The 18,675-nt window shown below is 50.5% G+C and overlaps 8 protein-coding genes across 8 annotated transcripts; 3 read left to right on the top strand and 5 right to left on the bottom strand.

Annotated features, from left to right (window-relative positions):
* Positions 1–119: 119 nt before the first annotated feature.
* M430DRAFT_145521 (hypothetical protein) lies at positions 120–903 on the bottom strand (the record flags this gene model as incomplete). The annotated part of the gene is made up of 2 exons (XM_024862953.1): positions 590–903; positions 120–532 (listed from the first exon to the last, which is right to left on the bottom strand). The coding sequence occupies exons 1-2, from the start codon at positions 864–866 to the stop codon at positions 120–122; spliced, it is 690 nt and encodes a 229-aa protein (XP_024717764.1). The 5' UTR covers positions 867–903.
* A 165-nt stretch (positions 904–1,068) lies between these two features.
* Positions 1,069–1,532, top strand: M430DRAFT_21938 (hypothetical protein; the record flags this gene model as incomplete). The annotated part of the gene is made up of 4 exons (XM_024864598.1): positions 1,069–1,155; positions 1,203–1,285; positions 1,347–1,363; positions 1,411–1,532. 4 exons carry the CDS (start codon positions 1,069–1,071, stop codon positions 1,530–1,532), a joined length of 309 nt encoding a protein of 102 aa, XP_024717763.1.
* Positions 1,533–1,717: 185 nt separating this feature from the next.
* M430DRAFT_53145 (hypothetical protein) lies at positions 1,718–2,883 on the bottom strand (the record flags this gene model as incomplete). Its single annotated transcript, XM_024868356.1, has 3 exons — positions 1,718–2,460; positions 2,512–2,732; positions 2,780–2,883. The coding sequence occupies 3 exons, from the start codon at positions 2,881–2,883 to the stop codon at positions 1,718–1,720; spliced, it is 1,068 nt and encodes a 355-aa protein (XP_024717762.1).
* Positions 2,884–3,316: 433 nt separating this feature from the next.
* M430DRAFT_53144 (glycoside hydrolase family 18 protein) lies at positions 3,317–4,635 on the top strand (the record flags this gene model as incomplete). The annotated part of the gene is made up of 4 exons (XM_024868355.1): positions 3,317–3,330; positions 3,385–3,668; positions 3,723–3,750; positions 3,831–4,635. The coding sequence occupies 4 exons, from the start codon at positions 3,317–3,319 to the stop codon at positions 4,633–4,635; spliced, it is 1,131 nt and encodes a 376-aa protein (XP_024717761.1).
* A 482-nt stretch (positions 4,636–5,117) lies between these two features.
* On the bottom strand, positions 5,118–8,479 carry M430DRAFT_53143 (hypothetical protein; the record flags this gene model as incomplete). The annotated part of the gene is made up of 5 exons (XM_024868354.1): positions 5,118–5,145; positions 5,198–5,298; positions 5,357–7,227; positions 7,276–8,223; positions 8,272–8,479. The coding sequence occupies 5 exons, from the start codon at positions 8,477–8,479 to the stop codon at positions 5,118–5,120; spliced, it is 3,156 nt and encodes a 1,051-aa protein (XP_024717760.1).
* A 2,225-nt stretch (positions 8,480–10,704) lies between these two features.
* M430DRAFT_53142 (hypothetical protein) lies at positions 10,705–12,237 on the top strand (the record flags this gene model as incomplete). The annotated part of the gene is made up of 3 exons (XM_024868353.1): positions 10,705–10,858; positions 10,917–11,269; positions 11,323–12,237. The coding sequence occupies 3 exons, from the start codon at positions 10,705–10,707 to the stop codon at positions 12,235–12,237; spliced, it is 1,422 nt and encodes a 473-aa protein (XP_024717759.1).
* Positions 12,238–14,597: 2,360 nt separating this feature from the next.
* On the bottom strand, positions 14,598–16,079 carry M430DRAFT_36864 (hypothetical protein). The gene is made up of 3 exons (XM_024867007.1): positions 15,360–16,079; positions 15,075–15,305; positions 14,598–15,019 (listed from the first exon to the last, which is right to left on the bottom strand). The coding sequence occupies exons 1-3, from the start codon at positions 16,068–16,070 to the stop codon at positions 14,747–14,749; spliced, it is 1,215 nt and encodes a 404-aa protein (XP_024717758.1). The 5' UTR covers positions 16,071–16,079; the 3' UTR covers positions 14,598–14,746.
* A 227-nt stretch (positions 16,080–16,306) lies between these two features.
* M430DRAFT_36863 (hypothetical protein) lies at positions 16,307–18,446 on the bottom strand. The gene has a single exon (XM_024867006.1). It carries the CDS (start codon positions 18,393–18,395, stop codon positions 16,347–16,349), a length of 2,049 nt encoding a protein of 682 aa, XP_024717757.1. The 5' UTR covers positions 18,396–18,446; the 3' UTR covers positions 16,307–16,346.
* Between the last annotated feature and the right edge of the window lie 229 nt (positions 18,447–18,675).

Below are 18,675 nucleotides of genomic sequence, written 5' to 3'. Positions count from 1 at the left end.
GAAATATTTCTTGACGCTAGCGAGGACCCCTCGAAATTCGAGACGACACCTAGAACAAGCTTCACAATTCTCAAGTTCAAGTCTAAAACTGCACTGAATTGATTTTTTATAGTCCTGGATTATGTACTTAAAGTCCCCTTTGTACTAGGTATCTCCCCCTCTTTTCCAGCGACCCTGCTCGTCGCCTGTTTAATAGCCACCGCAAGCGCTTTGAAAGCGCTCTCCGCCCTATGATGATCATTGTCTCCTCTAAGACAATCAACATGAATTGTAATTCTGGCAGCCTGCGCAAAGCTCTGAAAGCAATGCGGGATCATCTCACAGCTCAGATCCCCAATCTTCTCCCTCTTCAAGCCCAAATCGATGACGCTAAACGGCCGATTCGAAAGGTCGACCACAGCACGCGATAAGGCTTCATCCAGAGGCGCATATGCGGAGCCAAACCGCGCAAGCCCTGCTGGCACACCCAGGGCTTCTTTAAAGGCGCTTCCAAGTGCAATGCACACATCTTCAGCGGTGTGGTGGTCGTCAACTGCAATCCCAGATATTAGCATGCGCGCCGCGCGAGTCTTGGCCACAAAACACCCACTGTGTAAATCCCCCTTGCAATTGAGTGCCAGACTCCATCCCGCATGCTTCGCAAGAGCATGGAGCATGTGATCCAAGAAGCCAATCCCGGAATTGATAGCGATGGTCTGCGACTTCGAAGCCTGCGTCGCATGGCCGTCGGCCCCGTTCAGGAGCCTGCTATCCGTGTCGGCTGGGAATGCGCCACCGTCCAGATTGATCGCCAGCTGGATCTTGGTTTCGTTGGTGTCGCGCGCGAGAGCCGCTGAGCGGACCCTCTGTTCTGCTTTTCCGCTCATTCTCTCGTGCGTTGGCTAAATCCAGGAGGGCGTGGTGAAATGATGGTGGGAGCGGTGATTCAGAAATATATTTTGGACGGTTTGCGGCCGAGCTGTGCAAACCGAGCAAACATAGTCTCATGACGCTATAAACCGGGATCCCTTTCTTCTCCCAACGCCGCCCCTCCAAGCTTCGGGCTCAGATGATTTGACATCGGAAATAATGCATACTTCAGGTGGTCTAAGAAGCGAGGAGGCCAATACTGCGGCTTGGGAAGGGGGTCGAGGGTTTGTAGTTGGCGCTACAAAGGTATGGCTTCCTCCAGGTTTGTCAAAAAGTTGTATTGACAAGCATAGTGGGGAATAGGTACAGCTATCCTTGGAGCGGCAGGATGGTATATGTCACCTGTATATCGTGGTTTGACAATTCAATTCAAAACGTGAGTTATTCATTTTGAATTTTGAATCTCTATAGGGTAATCCTGAGGCTAATATCCTTAGATTCATTCAAATGTCCGGTAATGATGTCTCTTCCTCCTTGCACTCTCTCAGACTGACTCTATAGGAATGATCTTGGGCGGTTGTCTGGAAGCTGACCATAGAGTCCGGGAATATGAAGCTAAGATGCGAATGCAAAAACGCATATTGAGAGATAGAGCTATGTGGGAGAGGGAGCAGGAAGAATAGGAACAGCAGGCACTCGGCCCGAGAAGACCGCATGAGCACGCCCTGCGTGAACATGTATGTAGAATAGTCTCAATTGGTATAAAAAGCATAAAGCCTCTTTTTACGCAAGCAACATATCTGGCTACGCGTACCAGAAATCCCTTCACATGCCCCTTAAACGCCTTAACCATGACATCGTATCTCCATTATTTCGCAACAAACTTTTTTGGATCCATATTCAACTTTGCAAGCCGTGCAATACACCCACTCAATTGCAGCAATGTCTGAACGCCCTCCAGGATTTTCATATGCGTAAACCCAATCTCCTTTATAAACTCCAACTTCGAATGCTCGCTCAAGGTGGGGATCGTCTTGGTGACCCTGAACATCGTACTGATTATGTCGTGGCTCGAATATCCCAAATCCCAAAGTTCGTTCAAAGTCTCCAGTGCAGCATCAACCTTCCCCTCATAGCAAGCCTTGATCATCGTTTGCACCTTGATAGGATGTGGCGAGTCGACCACTTTGAAGACATTGTCTCCGCTCACAAACCCGAATCCAGCCCATGTTGACTGAAGGTTGTTGATGGCTTGCCGCATATCGCCCTCTGCACTGAACACCAGCGCGGCTAATCCATCCTCACTGTATTCCACCTTCTCAGCCTCGATTATCTGTAATAGCCTCTTCACCACCTGTGCGTCTGTCAAACGGGCGTATCGAAGGATGGCACACCGGGATTGGAGGGGTTCGATGATTTTATTCGATTGATTGCATGCAAAAGCGAATCGCGTAGTCGAAGAGTAGATTTCCATAGTACGTCGGAGTGCTTGCTGTGCGCCAGAGGTCATGCTATCGGCTTCATCGAGAATGACCAATTTGTGTCGCCCTGGTGGCAGAGTGACTTTTTTCTGCGCGAAGCCCTTGATACGGTTACGAACAACGTCGATACCTAAAAACTTAGTTAAGGAAGAGGGTTGAGGTACCGTAGGATTCTACATACCTCGCTCGTCACTTGCATTGAGCTCCAGCACCGCCTCCTTGTAAGAGTCTCCGAGGAGCTGTCTTGCAAGACACAAGACCGATGTGGTTTTCCCAATACCCGGCATACCAGAGATAATTACATGAGGCATATTTCCATCCTTTGCAATAATCTTCAATCGTTCAATAGTCTCGGTATTCCCCACGATGTCGTCAAGGAAGACGGGACGGTATTTCTCAACCCTGAAAGCTGTCAGTGGCTATCGAACAACTGAAGTTGTCCCACTCACCATGGTAATTCGTAATTTGCAACTCCATTAGCGTTCGCTTTTAACACCTTCTTGGCCGCGCTCATCGAGGACTCGCCCTTCTCTTCTCCCTTGGTGACTGCCATGGTGAGTGCCTAGGGTATGTTTTTCGAGCTGTTGACGCGCGACGCGACGGATCACTTTACACGGGTAGATCACGTGATCGCGCACTTCACATCCCCTCACGCTCAGGGGTTGAGTAATGAAGCAGCTAATCACGAATACAAATTGCATTTTCTCATGCCAATGTGGCAATACTATGTGAAAGTTGGGATTATAGTAAATAGTTCCATAGAGCGGAAAGATACGCTTTATTACTCTTCCATTGACTTTTGAGTCTTCTTTACCTTGGCTACCTTATCTTCAGTTCCAAACCATCCGGTCTAGTGACAAGTGATCACGAAAAGAGAGGAAGTAGACTCTTATGCTTGAGGATTCTGTATCTATTCCTCGAAGATGATTCTGTGGTTCCTCATCCCGTTCTTCGCCATGGCTCAGCTGGCAAGTGGGAGATATATCATGTACTTAACAGGGTACCAGAAAGCCCGGCCCATCATATGAAATCTACTTACTAATGACTCTTACAGACAACACTATGTGGTTCCTGAGCCTGCACTTGTTTCAAATATCACTCATGTGGTGCTTGCTTTTATGCAATCTTCAATCTTCAATGAAGATCAGCCATCAGCATGGCCCTTGTTCACAACGGTGGATGCTGTCCGCTCACAGTTCGCTGAGGGCACAAGGATCATGATAGCGATTGGCGGATGGGGTGATACGGAAGGCTTCTCGAAAGCGGCGGCCACGGAGAGCAGTCGCCAGCTCTTCGCAAGAAACGTGAAGGCAATGGTTGATTATACGGGAGCGGATGGTACTCTCATTCATATCCAAGCCCCTTTCTAACCACGTTACTGACGAACCCTAGGAGTTGACATTGACTGGGAATATCCCGGGTAAGTACATATCTGATCCAGCGCACAATACATCTATCTATCTACCCATACTATCTTATATACCTACTGATTCCCACCAGAGGAAACGGCGAAGATTACAAACAAGTCCCCAACGCCCACAAGACCTGGGAAATCCAAGCGTACCCGCACCTCCTCTCCGCGATCCGCTCCGCCCTGGGGCCCACCAAGCTCCTCTCCGCAGCCGTCCCGGGTCTCCGCCGGGACATGCTAGCATTCACCCGGGACACGCTCCCGCTGATCAGCGGCTCCCTCGATTTCCTCAACATCATGACCTACGACCTGATGAACCGGCGCGACCGCATCACCAAGCACCACACCGGTATCGCGGCCTCCCTCGACGCCATCCGCGCCTATCTCGACCACGGCGGCGTGAGCAGCCCCGAGAAAGTCAATCTCGGCTTCGCTTTCTACGTGAAATGGTTCCGGACCGATCCCCACGCCACCTGCAGTGGTGCTGTCCAGAAGAACCCCCCCATCGGCTGCCCCACGGTCCTCATGGAGGATCCCGCGACGGGAAGGGATCTGGGCCAAGCAGGAGCTTTTTCATGGCATGACGACGTCCCGTCGGAACTCGAACGCTCGTTCATGAAGGCTCTTGCGAATCCGGAATATGACGATGACCAGGGAGCTGCTTATTTCTGGGACTGCGAGGAGAATCTTTGGTGGAGTTGGGATACGCCGGATGTTATTATGAGGAAATTCCCAAGGATTGTGGAGAAGATGCGACTTGGTGGGGTGTTTGCGTGGGGGCTGGGAGAGGATGCTCCTCGTTGGACTCATTTGCAGGCGTTGACAGCTGGTGTTGAAAAGTACTTGAGCAAACAGTTGGATGATATGACTCCTCCAGTTAAAGATGAATTATGATGGTAGATTCAAACGGATGGTTTATGTCCTCACTTGCAAGTTGCAAAATATTGAGGCTTTTGAAAATTGGCGCTCTCTTTCCCCATTACATCTATCTCTGTAGGATTGGTTCTCGGTTCAGGCTACTCTGAAAATTCCTGTCCAGTAATTTAGGATGGTATTCATACTTGGAATACTCTAAATCGTCCTAAATCTCACGTATTAGGAGTTGCCAAGAAATGGGGTCGTCATCCGAGGCTTGGCAAATTGAACCCTATTCAAACGTCTATTCGTAATACCCATAACACGACAGGCACTATGGGCTCCATGTCCATATACACAAGGCAGATATCGATCATTTTCTCTACCTAAATAGCCAATCACTAAACATCAGCCCTTAATTATCAGCAAAGGAAGCCATAAAAACCCAGAAACATTAGTTAACCACGCCATATCCGAATCCCAAGTGTTTTTGTTTGTACCCCAAGAACTTAAAAAGTTCACTATATTTTTTCAATTCTCTTGCACATGCTAATCGGTCTCGTTAGTTACTGAAGATGTAGTAGGAGGACGGGAGGCTTACAAGTCAAAGAAAGCGAATTGGCTCGGAGAGCTACCAAACTCGTATACGAAGCGACTAGCAAGATAGCTGCCAAAGATAGCTCGGAGATAATTGTCTGGGACCTTTAGAGGTGTCAGTATCATCGTCCAACATGGAAAAGAAAAGCCAGCAAGCACTTACCCTTTGAATAATCAAATCTAAGCCGATCTTCTCAAGCAACAACTTCGGTAACGCATCCTCCAAAACTGATCTGCGAAGCTTCTCATCCTTCCAGAGATCTGATTTTTGCAATTCCTCGTCGAGCTTCGTGATAGCGATACTAAGGGTATCACTGAGCGTGCTCCTTGGGATCTTGGTCTCCTCGTGTTCCCTCCAGATAGCCTCAAACTCCAACCTCGCGTTTTCCTGGATCTTAGCTTGGACCTCCTTGACATATGCCTTGTAGAACTCTGGAGGTTGACCATCCTGACCGACGCACATGTTTTCTTCAAAACCTTTGTCGTCGAAACTCAAGCTTGCTAGAACTTCCAGTGACGAGGATGTCACACCACCTTTATTAGCGCTGGCATCCTTGAAAAGAATGCAGCCCGCAGCCTCGAGGCGAAGCTTGGCATCTTGCGTGATGAACAGGTTGGCCCCTTCAACTATATATGGGATCGTTGATTTGCCGTTCTTGATAAGTTTGTTGACGCTTGAGAGATCAATTGACTCTGGACGACCACCGCACGGAACGAACGAGTCAGTTAGTCCAGTATCGCGGAGGTGGAAGGTGTTACGGAATGCAGTGCCGTTGTTGATAAGCTCCCCACTCGGAAGCTTGACATTAGTCTCATCAACAAGGACACGATATCCGGCGCTCGAGAGCTTGGATAGATCAAACTGGGAGATCATTGCCCGTTCCTTGGCGAGTCGAATGAGCTCGCCCCTGTCGATACCGTTAGGGTCCACTAAAACCCCGCTCCCATCAACGATGGAGGTATATTTTTCATTGCTCAGCAAGATCTCATTGCTTCCTAGATCGCCATCCGGTCCTCCGGTTTGCATCTTCCGAACCTTGGTTGGGTCCAACTCCATCTTACGATAGATACCTTTGACGTATTCACGCACAGACAAAGTTGTCATGCCATAGACATCGTGCGGAATGCCACCGAGCTTGGGAGACTTGCCGGTGAAGAAAGACTTCCACCAAGGTGCACCACGCTTGCGAGCATGTTCGGTTGCCCAATCTACGAGGTCGGCAGTATTCTCGTCTGGTCCCATGAAAAGGATCTCTTCCTTCCCATAAAGATCCACAATGGGGTTTTTAATCCCCGGGGTTTCGGCTGGGAGAAGAAGATCCATGATACTGTCAATGTATTTCTCAAACGCAACACTGCCCTTGTCTTGCTTCTGTGCATCAAGAAGAATGACACCTTTGGAGCCGCCTTCTGGAATATCTTTGTTCTTTCGCTGCTGAGTATTTGCAAGTCCGTAATTCTCGTCGAACATGGATCGAGCGTTGATAGAATAAGCCTCGCGATTTCGTGACTTGACGATACGGATGCCTCCTCTTGCGATATCGCGGAAGCGCAAATGGAATCCTCGAGCCTCTGAACTGATCACCAAAAACATCCCATACAATGGTTGAGGATACTCAATTGCTGGAAGGAATGAGGGATCGAGCCGGAAGCTGAGTGCAACTTTTGTCGGGGTGTAGAAGTTCGTCTTGAGGAGAGCCTTGTTGAACAGGCGGAAAGCTGACATGACCATTTCTTCATGCTCATTATTCACAGTCTTAGAGATTAACTCCTTGAGCTCATCGTCAGACAAAACCGCAGTAGCTGGTGTTAATGGAACGATGTCCCTTTCAAATCCGGGCCCGAAGGTAAGATGGGTACTGGCAAAGGATGCATATAACGTTCGGACAAGCTCGGGATACGAATTGATGATCTCGAAGATATAGTCTCCAGTGAAGGTCTCAGTACGCAGGCGGCGCTTGATCTTCGAGAGAATTTCTGCATGCGCGCTATTGTTTGCATCTAAAGCAGAAACCAGGGAAGCATATTCGGAGCCTATACAGGGTTAGCCTTCGTGAAATCTGGCATGGAATTGGCACGTACCAAGGCGGTTGAGAAAGTGCTGGACAAAAACGTAGAGGCAGTGCCCATACACAGTCTCCTGCAAGCTCAAGCGGCCGCTGGCAAAAAGCGTCTGAAACTTGTTCTGGGGGATGCAGTAGAGCAAAGATATCTCCTTAGTGATCTGATGGATGGACTGCTCGAGTGGTGGGAACCGGCCTACGGACTCCATCGTAGCAGGCTTGAAGTAGAGACAAATCACACAAATGCCATTGCTGAATTGTTCCACGTACTTCCTGGAGCTGGTCACACCATAGTAATGGTACAGATCACTGAGGGCGCTAAACATCCCCATAGCAGTTCGTCTGCGGAAGGCAACGACAAGGCGTTTCTCTTTTGAGCCCTCGATATCGAAGACCTCAATGACGGGTCCGGTCCGAGAGACTGCAAGGGCAATAATATCTTCATAGATCTGTTTTGTGTTTTGGGTTGCTTTCGCGAGGAACATCCGGTCTCCGATGACCTCGAGGCGGGTCTCTTGAGGTGAGGGGTTCGGGTCGACGAATTGGCACTGATACACGAAGTAGCACCGCAATGTGGCCTTCGATACCCCAGCATCAGCTAGGGTGCCTGGCGAACGGAAGGTCTCCACTCGGAAGACCTTGTTCCCGATGGAACTATCCAGGTACTTTGTTTCGAGCCTGTGCTCATAGCGTGGCCCGGCCACGTTACTAACGCCCGGCTCACTGGTGTCGATGTAGATCGCATGGTCGGATGCTTCCATATCCAGACGGATCTCTTGTCTCTTGTCCTTTCTGACAGAAGCCGCAACCTTGGCAGCATATAGGGACGTAATGTTGCTCGCAATGGCGTCCACGCCCTCGAGTTGGAAGTAGACATCATCGATGCCGAGGTCGTTATAGAACCAGGCTATCTGCTCATCGATGAGACTCTCGGGGATCCAACCATTGCATCGTATCTTTTCCTTCACTATGGAAGATCAGATCAGATACTCAACCCTGCAACGGACAAGCCTACCCTGCAGCATTTGCTCCTTCTTGCCCTTGAACTCAGGGGCAACGTATCCAACGGTCGCCGACCTCAAGACCCGGTGGCCATTTCCATTGCTATATTTGTAGGGCACACTGAAGTGCGTGGGCTGAGGTGAGGGTTTCCGGTCAGAGAGTGTGGGGTTGACGATCTTCTCCAGCAATTTGTTGCTGGGGCTGCTTCCGGGGTCCGCCATGACCGCAATGGGACAGTCATGTACCGGGAAGTCTTCGAAGGTAGGAAAGGGTTCGATAACCGGGAAAGGGTTCGATAACCGGGAAAGGGTCCTCGAATGTAGGAAAGGGCTCGATAGGGAAGTCTAGGGTTGAGGCCATTGTGTCAGCGGTGTTGATGGTCAAGACTTTGGCCATGACGAGAGAAACTGAGAGATATATAACGAGCAGCAAGGCAATGAAGACAGGATATCTGAGTAAGGTAAGGTAGTAGAGGGGTGAATGGAAGGCGGTAATCACAACAACTATTCCCAAGGAGGGGAGGAGCCGTAGACATGACTCGGGCCTGATTATCTCGGACGAACCTTCTTTCAGGCGTTATCTCTGCAGGACTCGTATCTGGGTAGATATCTACTGTGCCTACAGTAGATCGTAGATAAAGATACGCAATGACCCGGAGACGGTGAACACGGTGAACACAGGATGCGGTGTAAAACTACCTGGTGGGTCGGATTGACACAGCACCCTAATAGCCATCAGCCGTGAGCCCTTTGGTCGATTGGATCTGGTAGATGGTAGATGGCAGGGAGGGTCGTATAGCGATAAGACACCAACAGATGGAATGCGGCAATTAACAAGACAAAGGGAACGTACCGGTTGGGTATGCGAGTAAGCGTGCGCCAGTGGGAAGACAGATGAAGGAGACGCCTCGAGGCAGCGGGTACCTACTTGCTTCTGTAGCGTCTGATGGAGTGCAGGATCTGACGAGTGGGAGAGGAAGAAGATGAAGTAGATGCAGCAGGCTGATGGTTCAGATGGTTCAGGTGTTGACAAAGTGTAGATCAGTCTAGTTTAGAGACTGAAGATAGAGAGAAGAAGTCTGAAGAGGAAGAGGGAGGAAGAGGAGGAGGAGGAGGAGGAGAAGAAGAAGAGAGAGAGCTGTGCTATTTATTCTCCAGCTTTGCTCGATGAGTTCATAGCAATACGGGATCCAGGACCCAGCATTGCGAGCGGAGTGCTCTCATTGGGAATCAGGCGGCCGGCCGGGAAGGTCTTCAGAAGAGGGATTTCCATGCCGATGGGTCGTCGAGGAGACCTGGACTTCTGGACTTCGTACCTGATCGACGACGACAGGAGTTTCCTTGCTCTGGCTTGTCAACGAGACGGCTATTCGAGGTACACCGATTCATAGCTCGCTAGTCGCGTCATGGCTGGCGGGGGTTGAGCTTCCCCTGTCTCTCCCGAAGAGGACTAGGGGGGTTTATTCGTTTATTCTGCTTCCTCTTGCAGTTTAGCGGCGGTTATTCTGAATTCCTGCGCCACACCAGAGGCGCCCCTTGCCTGGGAGTGGCTACGGCGACCTCGACGCCTCCTCCGGCACGAATCTTCCACCACGGCTTCCGCGACGTTTGTTGAATCACGTGGCACGTGACCCTCATCATGGGACCTTTCCAGTTCTTTAGGGACCTTTCAGGTTGAGTTGCCCCCTTATTATTAGATATTTAATTATCAGTTAACCCAATCAAGCAATCAATCAATCAATCACTTAACCGCTATTTTCTCATTCCCCCCCATGGAACCGCATAACTTCGTGACCACGGTCAAGGGACAAGTGACTTACTCACCTTACTTTACTGTACGGAGTAGTCGAGTCTTAGACCCTTTTAGACCGCAGGCGCCGACGAACCCAATCGTCAGCCGTCTACCCCGCCATCTCCCTCGTCCCCTTTGGCCAGTTGACCTGCAAAAGCCCTTTTCCATTATTCATATTACCCCCAGGAAACTCCCCCGCGAGACCTCGAATACCTTCTTGTCTGGCTCTTCCTGACATCGAGCGTGCGGGCGAAGCATCCAGATCTCTCATGGTGCGAAATATATCATAATCACCTCATCATCAGCTCCATCCCATGACCAAACCCTGCATTTGTCTTGACACATCGCCCGCCCGCGTCTGTCCGTCGTGAAGCCATTGAAGAGGGAGCTTCCCAAAATACAGAGCCCATCCAGAGCTACCCCCTGTGCCGGGACAACTTGAGGACTAAGCTGCTTCTTCCCAAGGACCCGTCCCAGACGACCCAACACTCGGCACGCAACCCGCCTTCCGGCTTATCTCTTCGTCCCAACTCCAAGGTCCAGGTCCTCACCGCTGCCAACAGCCAATTGCGCTCTACTGAACAACTCAGCTCTGCTGCTGCTGCTGCTTGCCCTTTAACTGCGTTGATTGTTAGGCATTAGTGTGCAACTCGCAATGGCTTCGCCCAAGGTCGAGCCCTCAAGCCCACACGTGGACAGCAGAGAATATGCCGCGTCTCTCGATGCCCAAGATCCTCTTCGCCACTTGAGGAGCGAATTCCTCATTCCTTCAAAGGCGCAATTGAAAGCCGAAGCTCTACCTGACCCAGGTAGGAAATCCATTCTGTTCTGCAAATGCCCCTGCTGAGAAAATTCGTTTATCTCTAGTGTCTCGTGACTCTGAATCACATGACCCAAGCATCTATCTCTGCGGGAACTCTCTTGGCTTGCAACCACGTCGGACATCTACACGCATCCAACAGTATCTTACAACGTGGTCGACTCAGGGCGTTTTTGGACATTTCAAACCTATTGCCAACTCCCCATTACCACCATGGCTCGACGTCGACTCCAGTGCCGCGGACAGTATTGCCCCTATTGTCGGTGCTCAGGTGTCCGAGGTAGCTGTGATGGAAACCTTGACAGCCAATTTACACTTACTCATGTCTGCTTTCTACAGACCAGACATTAACGGTCGTCATAAAATCATTCTCGAAAGCAGAGCCTTCCCGTCAGATCACGTGAGCTCCCCTTTCCATTGCCATCACCGGTCTTCTGACAGAGCATACGATAGTACGCAGTAGAATCCCAGATACGGCACCATAATCTCTCCATTAGCGATTCAATTGTAGAAATAGAGCCGCCTAATCCCAAGCAACCAATCCTAACCACCTCCCACATCCTCTCCATCATTGATCTCCATGCCTCCACCGCAGCGCTCCTCCTCCTCCCCGGGATCCAGTTCTACACCGGCCAGTTCCTAGACATGCAGACTATCAACGCCGCCGCCCGCAAAGCCGGCATCTTCGTGATCTGGGACCTCGCCCACGCCGTCGGGAACGTCCCGCTACAGCTCCACGACTGGGACATTGACGCCGCCGCCTGGTGCAGCTACAAGTACCTGAACGCCGGGCCAGGAGCCATCGCCGGGCTCTTCATCAACTCGCGCCACAGCACCGTCCCCTCGCCCGCCGACGGCGGCTTCCTCAACCGCCTGAGCGGCTGGTGGGGCAACGACCGCAGCTCGCGCTTCGCCATGGAGAACCGCTTCGTGCCCGTCCCCGGCGCCGCGGGCTTCCAGCTCTCGAACCCCTCCGTGCTCGACATCACCAGTCTGAATGCCTCCCTGGAAGTCTTCCGCATGGCCGGGGGCATGGGCCCACTGCGCGAGAAATCCGTCCAGCTCACGGCGTATCTCGAGATCCTGCTGGTGCGCTCCCCCTTCTACGAGGAGCTGTTCGAGATCATCACTCCGAGCGACAAGGAGCAGCGAGGTTGCCAGTTGAGTCTCAAGCTGCAACCTGGATTGCTGGATGTCGTGCTGAGGGAGTTGGAGGAGAGGGGCGTTGTCGTTGATGAGAGGAAGCCGGATGTTATACGCGTGGCTCCAGCACCGCTATATAATACTTTCTTAGACGTCTATGAGTTCACCAGCGCGTTTTCTCAGGCCTTGGAGATTGCTCGGAAGGCTAAGAATGGCGGAGAATAGGCCCTGCCTCTATAAACAGAAAAAAAAAAATAAGAAAAAATCAGCTGGAGAAAACACCATAAAACAACTTCATAGAAACTACCCACCAACAAGGTATCTAAAACCTGTCTCAATAAGATCAGCATACACTCAAGTAGGAAGACTCCGAGAAGGACACCTTCCCTTAAGGTGCTAATATTTCCCTCTCCTCATGTGACTCATAGCTTCTCATCCTGCCTGAATAGAAGATTTATTGCAGGGAATATCTGAGACTGACTCCACGATATATCAACCAAAGTGAAACCTACCTACCTATCAAAAGAAGAGGTTTTGATGCACACTGTTTGTCAGAGCATGAGCATGTGACCTCCTTACTCGCTTCATGATACCTTCCTTAGCTTATAGCGACGACACTCTGAATTCTACAGACTTTCATCACACACACATAAAACACTCAAGCGTTCCCTTAAAAGTTTTGTTGTACACTGCACATATTCTTGACGACTAATTACCAAACCTGAGTAACGGATCCATGAGCTATCTGCGCCCTCGAGATTGAAATTTATGATTCATAAGGCAGGCCGCAGGGTCATTATATCCAGATCCTATCCAAAATCCCTCGTGCGAGTTCCGTTGCTGGGTTCAAGCATAGATAGGATAGAAAGAAAGAAAGCCTGTATCAATATATCATCACAGAGAAGGTTGTTGATATCGGTCTCACTCCGAGTGACTGGCTGCGTAAAAGAAGATCCATTTGACATCTAAAAAGGTACGCAATTCTATACCTTATTCAAAGTGCTCAGGGCTGATTTAAATACAGATCCAGACTTTAACAAAAGCGCAAGAAGTCGCATTCGCAGTAGAAGACTAGCAAGAGCAAAAACCTCATCACTGTTCGTCTGTCTGCAGGATAGTACGGGAATGTCAGACCGACCTCATAGGCTGGAGGCAATGGGTTGGCAACGAACATCCAACCCTTAGTCAATTGGTCTACCCTATGATAGACAATGCGCATCTTTCTGGCCAGAATTGAAAGCACGGTAGCGTATGTGTGACGGTCCGGCTCAAGAAATCTCGTCGAGTTGCCTTCAACGAAGGTAGATGCTTGACTGCTACCACCGGACCAGGGGAATCCTATCCTCTACTATTCGTAATGGCAGCGACATTTTCTAATCTGGTATACAGCGCTTACCTATCAAATGCCCGCAGGCAGGCAACGAACCAACTCCCTTGCCAGCTAGAGAAAGGACGTCTCTGAATAGACAAGAAAGTATCCGTGAAGCCAGCAGTTCGAGCTGATCTGGTCAAGCTAGCGGCATAGCCTGACCTCGCCACCTCTGACCCGTTCCTTGATCTCATCAAATAAACCCAAAGCTTACCTAACAAAGTAAAATACAGACAAGGAAAAAAAAAGGGGGGGGCGAATAGGACGGTTAGTTTCCGCTCTAGCTCTTGGGAGATCAGTGGTGTTCTTCCTTCTTTTTACTCCTGCCTGCCATAGGTAGGAAGAAGAGTGTTAGTCAGTCAGTCAGTCAGGCAGGCAGCTATAGGGGGGTAAAAAATGCAAATAATACTTTTTTCTTTCTGGCTTAAATCGTATACTTAAAGCTAGATGAAGATTGAAGTGGTGGAAATGTATAGGTACGTTGAGAGAACGTAGCGGTTCTTCTTCTAAAGGAATGGAAATTTGAAATAGAATCATGAATTAATTAATTAATTACCTTACCTAGGTATGAGAAGGGGGTTTGGTCATATTAGGTAGGTATAAATCGAAGACAGCTTCTCAAAAGAAACCCCCCTCTCCCCTAATGCCAACCAAAAACATTCCCCAAGGGAGGTCCGGTACTTTCTTTCGTTAGCCATCACGCCCACAGGAGCCTGATTCCAAAGATAATCGTGCTGTGATCTATCAGCTTGTTGGTCTGGCGCGCGATAGGTAAGGTAAGCCTACCTACGATGGACTGGACCAGATAGATGATGGATAAGCACGTGCTGCAACAGCGGATTGCCAGAGCCGACGGGAGTTAGAGCTTACCTAGGTACACATATTTCTTGTTTTCCACCATTTGAAGGAAGGGAGAGGTCGTCGTCAAGACATCTTCTATTTCAATGACGGACGGCATGGGAGTATGAGGATCGCAAAGGTCTGTCTCGTGGAGGTGGCTACTGGAATCAAGTTTACTTACCTTGCCGACTTATTGGGTTTAGGGTAGGTAGGTAGGATCCGAGGATGCGAGGATTGAGGGAGGGAGGGATTCACGCGAGGCCCCTGAATCGGCTAACCCCTTTTTTGCAACCCCTCGTTGCTTGCTCAAATCCGTCCAGCGTTTCTCGCCAGAAACTCTATTGAGTGTATGTATATGTACATAATAAATATAAGGATCGAGATCCCCGCCAACGATCTATGGCAATGTGACACGATTGCACTTGTCTTGAAACAGTGCCTATCGGAAATCCTCATGATTCATGGGCCAGTCTGGCCTGGCCCCCTCTAATGCTGTTTAAAAACTGTTGCCAAAGTCTCTCTCTCTCAGTTGGCAGCCAGAATCTCCGCTGCCCCCTGAGCAGGAAGTTCTAATGATTCTTCATTAGACTTCGAGGCGGCTTCTTTCTTCTTCTTCTTCTTCCTGTTTTCCTCCTCGTGCGCCTTGTAACTCGCGTACCGTAACGACGATAGAACCATAATCGCCATGAACAAGATCCCCATTACCGATCTTCTTGTCAGAACCCATCGCAAGCCTTCGACTTCGGACTTGGTATCGCTATTCAGAGCAACGGCAATCTTGTAGTTCAACTCTTGAATCTGTGAAGTATCAGCTCTCTAGCCATCCACAAAGGAACAACAATAGTCTGCATACCTTACTGTCTATAGCTCTTTGTTCCATCTTGACAGCGATTTTTCGATCATCAAACATACCCTTCAAGTCATCCTTTAGCGTGAGCAGCTCCTGAGTAAGTTTTTGACTCAAAATATCCACTTCGTGCTGTAGGAGCGTACGTTCCCTGCGCATCGCTTCGTCGTTCGCCTTGCGTTGATTCTGGATTTCCGTCCGTAATTCAGAGCATGCCGCGCGGAAGAGATAGGTTTCCTTAAGGCAGAATTTCGTCAGCATTTACTGGGTGCCAGCGAATACATAGCTCACATTCTCCACGTCGCTCTTGCTGACCAACCCCGCTTTAGCTACTTCCAAATTGTGTGCCAGCAAAGCCCTTACAGCCTTCATAGCCGTGATACTCTGCGCCGCTGTGAAATCCCCCGCCATGACCTGCTGGACCAATGTGTAGGTATCGAAATGATGAACGTAGGGCGGCGTCTGTAAATGTGGTGGTTTCTGCGAATTCCTCTCTTCTTGGCTCTCAGGTGGCGGCATATGCAATATCGTATCGAGGGGTGGTAAAGGATCGGTCGAACCCGCAGCGGCCTTTTGACTGGCTGTTGACTCTGTATTCGTTCCGCTTTCCTGCTTAGGAGCATTGCTATCCCCAGCTAATGTCGCAGCATCTTGTCCCCCCTTTGCCTTCGCCTTTTCCTGTTCCGCATCTGGTTCAGCCTTTTGGGCCTTCTTGTTGAGCTCTTTACTCTTCTCGGTTTCTTTTGTCTTCTCGGCCGCAGTAGATTTCACATTGTCTGCGCCCTCAGCGCCCTCCCCGTTCAATGGAAGTGGCTCTACCGCTTTTCCATGCCTTTGCATGTGCTTATGACGTTCTCTCCTCCCAAGCGCCGAAAACCCTCTCGCGGGCTGGCATTGTCGCGGTGATCGTGGCCGTACGCGCACAGTTTTTGGTACCGGCTCGCTGGCGCGTATCGACCGGAAAAGATGCGGGTAGAGGAAGGTGAGACGTGTTGTTTGCATGGCTCGTGTGCTGTGGAATTTCCGGTGTATTGTTGGAAGAAAAGCGTTCCTTGTCGGCTTACCTTATCGATTTCGATTTCGGCCCGCACGAAAGGCACGGCACGTGGAACCACCGAGCCCCGATATCCCACTTGTAGCCTGACATTGACGCCTTATTTGTGAGGCACTAATTTCACTTCATAGGGTTCGTTCCACTGCAAGATGAGGCATGATATTCAAAAGTATGATAATACAAAGGAGCTTTCTTCATTGGTATCTAGAACTAGAACTTTTGGACTATGCTAAAAGCCCGAACAACAGGCTTGTCTTTTTCCAGAACTCCATTGCACCTTGTTCTAACCTCTTCCGCGAAGAGGATTCCAGCTCTATCTGGGACCCAATAGTTTTTTCCACACTTTGCAGTCCATCCCCGACCTCAGCTTTTGTCTCCAAGGCCTCCTTGAGGATGAGTATATCGAATAGGAACTGTATCAAGACATCTTTACGCTTTTCCAGGTCGACGGCCTCGGTGTTCTCGTGCTGATCTTCATCTGGAGTTCCAGTTCCGGAATCGCCGTTGGCTACTCCACCGTTGGTCTTTGCTTTATTTGAATCTTTGTCCTCTCGAGCTTTCAGAGCAGCATTACAGCAGCTTCCCAGTTCTGAACGCAGGTGGACTTTCAGAACACGGACAGCGGCTGGGCTCCACAGATCACTTCCCAGCTGGGCCATGGCCATGGTCAGACTACGCAGAAATTTGAATGCTGCAGGTGATGGTTGAACAGGAAGCTCGGGATTGCCTTCCCACAAGGCCCTGCCTGGCACGCTCTTTCTGTTGAGGGATACTGCAAAGCGTTCAACTGCATCTGCTGAGACAATGGTGGCTAGTTTTCGGTGGAGCTGAGGGACGAGTGAAAGCCCGAAAGACTGCAACGCAGCATTCTTGGGAAGCTCGCTGCGAATATCTCGAAGGACGCGGAGAATATAGATAGACATTTGGCCACTATCCTCTCTATCCTTATATGTTTCCAAGAGCGCAGATATCTTCTCGTGCAGATTTGTGTATGCCTTCTCTAGGCTTGTATCGAAGTGATCTTGCAGCATCTGGGGGTCGTCTTTGCTGAGCAGGGTATTTCGAGATTCAATGCTAGCTTCGTCTTCGATGTCTTCAAGGTCATTGTCCCATCTTTGTTTCTTTAGTAGATCAAGCACTGTGACGACCTCATCGACAAGATGTCGCCAGCTCTGGTATCCTTTGACTGCTCGGGAGACGGCGTCGTTTCTCCCATGCGTGCGAGCTAGAACACCTTGTTTGAAGAGGCTCGCTCCATTGCTGATCTCCATTTCGAGCATATCTTCATCCCAAAGGCTGGCGTTTTGATCCGTTGTGCCCGGTCTCCAAGTTCCTAATGTTCCTTCTATCTCCGTTCCTACCAGGTGTAGTCTGCCCACCCTTGATTCTAGGAGTTGCACCATGCGATCATTGATTACATTTCGCAACCCGTTAAGAATGACCGAAGGATCGAACCCTTTCGCCTTTCCACCGTCCTTGATCCAGACCTCTAAACATCTTGTACGCAAGTCGACCACAGTCTTGAAGTCGTTGACTCGCTGCAGCGTCTTGCCAAATCCCTCTAAGATGACCTGGGAGGCCTTCTTTGCCCAACCCCTTAGGGTATCCACGGCCTGTGACACCTCAAGATCATCGTGCCTGACATAGGGCGTGAAGAATAGGATCTGATCACCAAACCACCTCTCAGAAACATCCAATCTCAACCCTTCCAGCTCTCGAATCGACTCGTCCTTCAACAGAGGCTTGGTCTTCAAAGCCGCCAGAGCTTCTGTAAGACGGCGGGGCACGAGCGCTTGCACGTCCAGTAGTGTCCGCGTATACAACTCCAGAGCTCTCAGGATTCCTGGAACCTCCGGCTCCACGTCGTCTTCTGCTTCGAAAGCAAGTGTAATTGCCTCGCCCCTGACATGCAAGAAATGCCTTAGCACATCCCTGGCCCCAGAGCTCGTGGCAAGGCTATACGCACACAGCGCCTGCACGAGGTCTTCTCGCCCATCACCGCTCTCACTCCTCCCCAATGTCCTCTCAATAGCCCTCAGCAACCTCCTCCTCAAACCACCCAATTTCCTCTTCGACTCTTCTACCAACTCTTTATCTCTCTCGGCCTCGCCAGCGGCAGGAGACTCGCTCAAACTCTTCGCCAGCAACCGACTCAGAACCAGGACTTTCGCCGCCGTGACCAGATTCCTCCCTCTCCCCTCCCCCCTCCTCAACAACCTCCCCACAACAAGCCCACACATCTCCAGCGCCTTCCCCCTCACCACCCACGCCATCTCCTCCGCCCTCCTCCCCTCCCTCCCCTCACCCTGCAATCTCCCCAACCCGCTCGCCATGCCCGCCACCACGCCCCTCCCACACCCCCTCCCCACCCTCCCCAGACGCTCCTCCACCCCCCCGATCTCCTCCCGCATCTCCAGTATCATCTCCGCCGTCCCTAGCAGCTGCCGGTAGCTGCCCCCCACCAGCGCTCGCAGCCGTCCATTCTTCTCCTCCAGCTCCGTCGTTAGCCCCCGGTGGAATAACCGCACCTGCGGTAGCGGGTGCACGAACGCA

Source organism: Amorphotheca resinae (assembly GCF_003019875.1).
Source record: "Amorphotheca resinae ATCC 22711 unplaced genomic scaffold M430scaffold_11, whole genome shotgun sequence".
In the NCBI taxonomy this organism is placed as follows: Eukaryota; Fungi; Ascomycota; class Leotiomycetes; order Helotiales; family Amorphothecaceae; genus Amorphotheca; species Amorphotheca resinae.
Note: the sequence above shows the minus strand (reverse complement) of the source record. Positions and strands in the feature narration are given on the sequence as shown.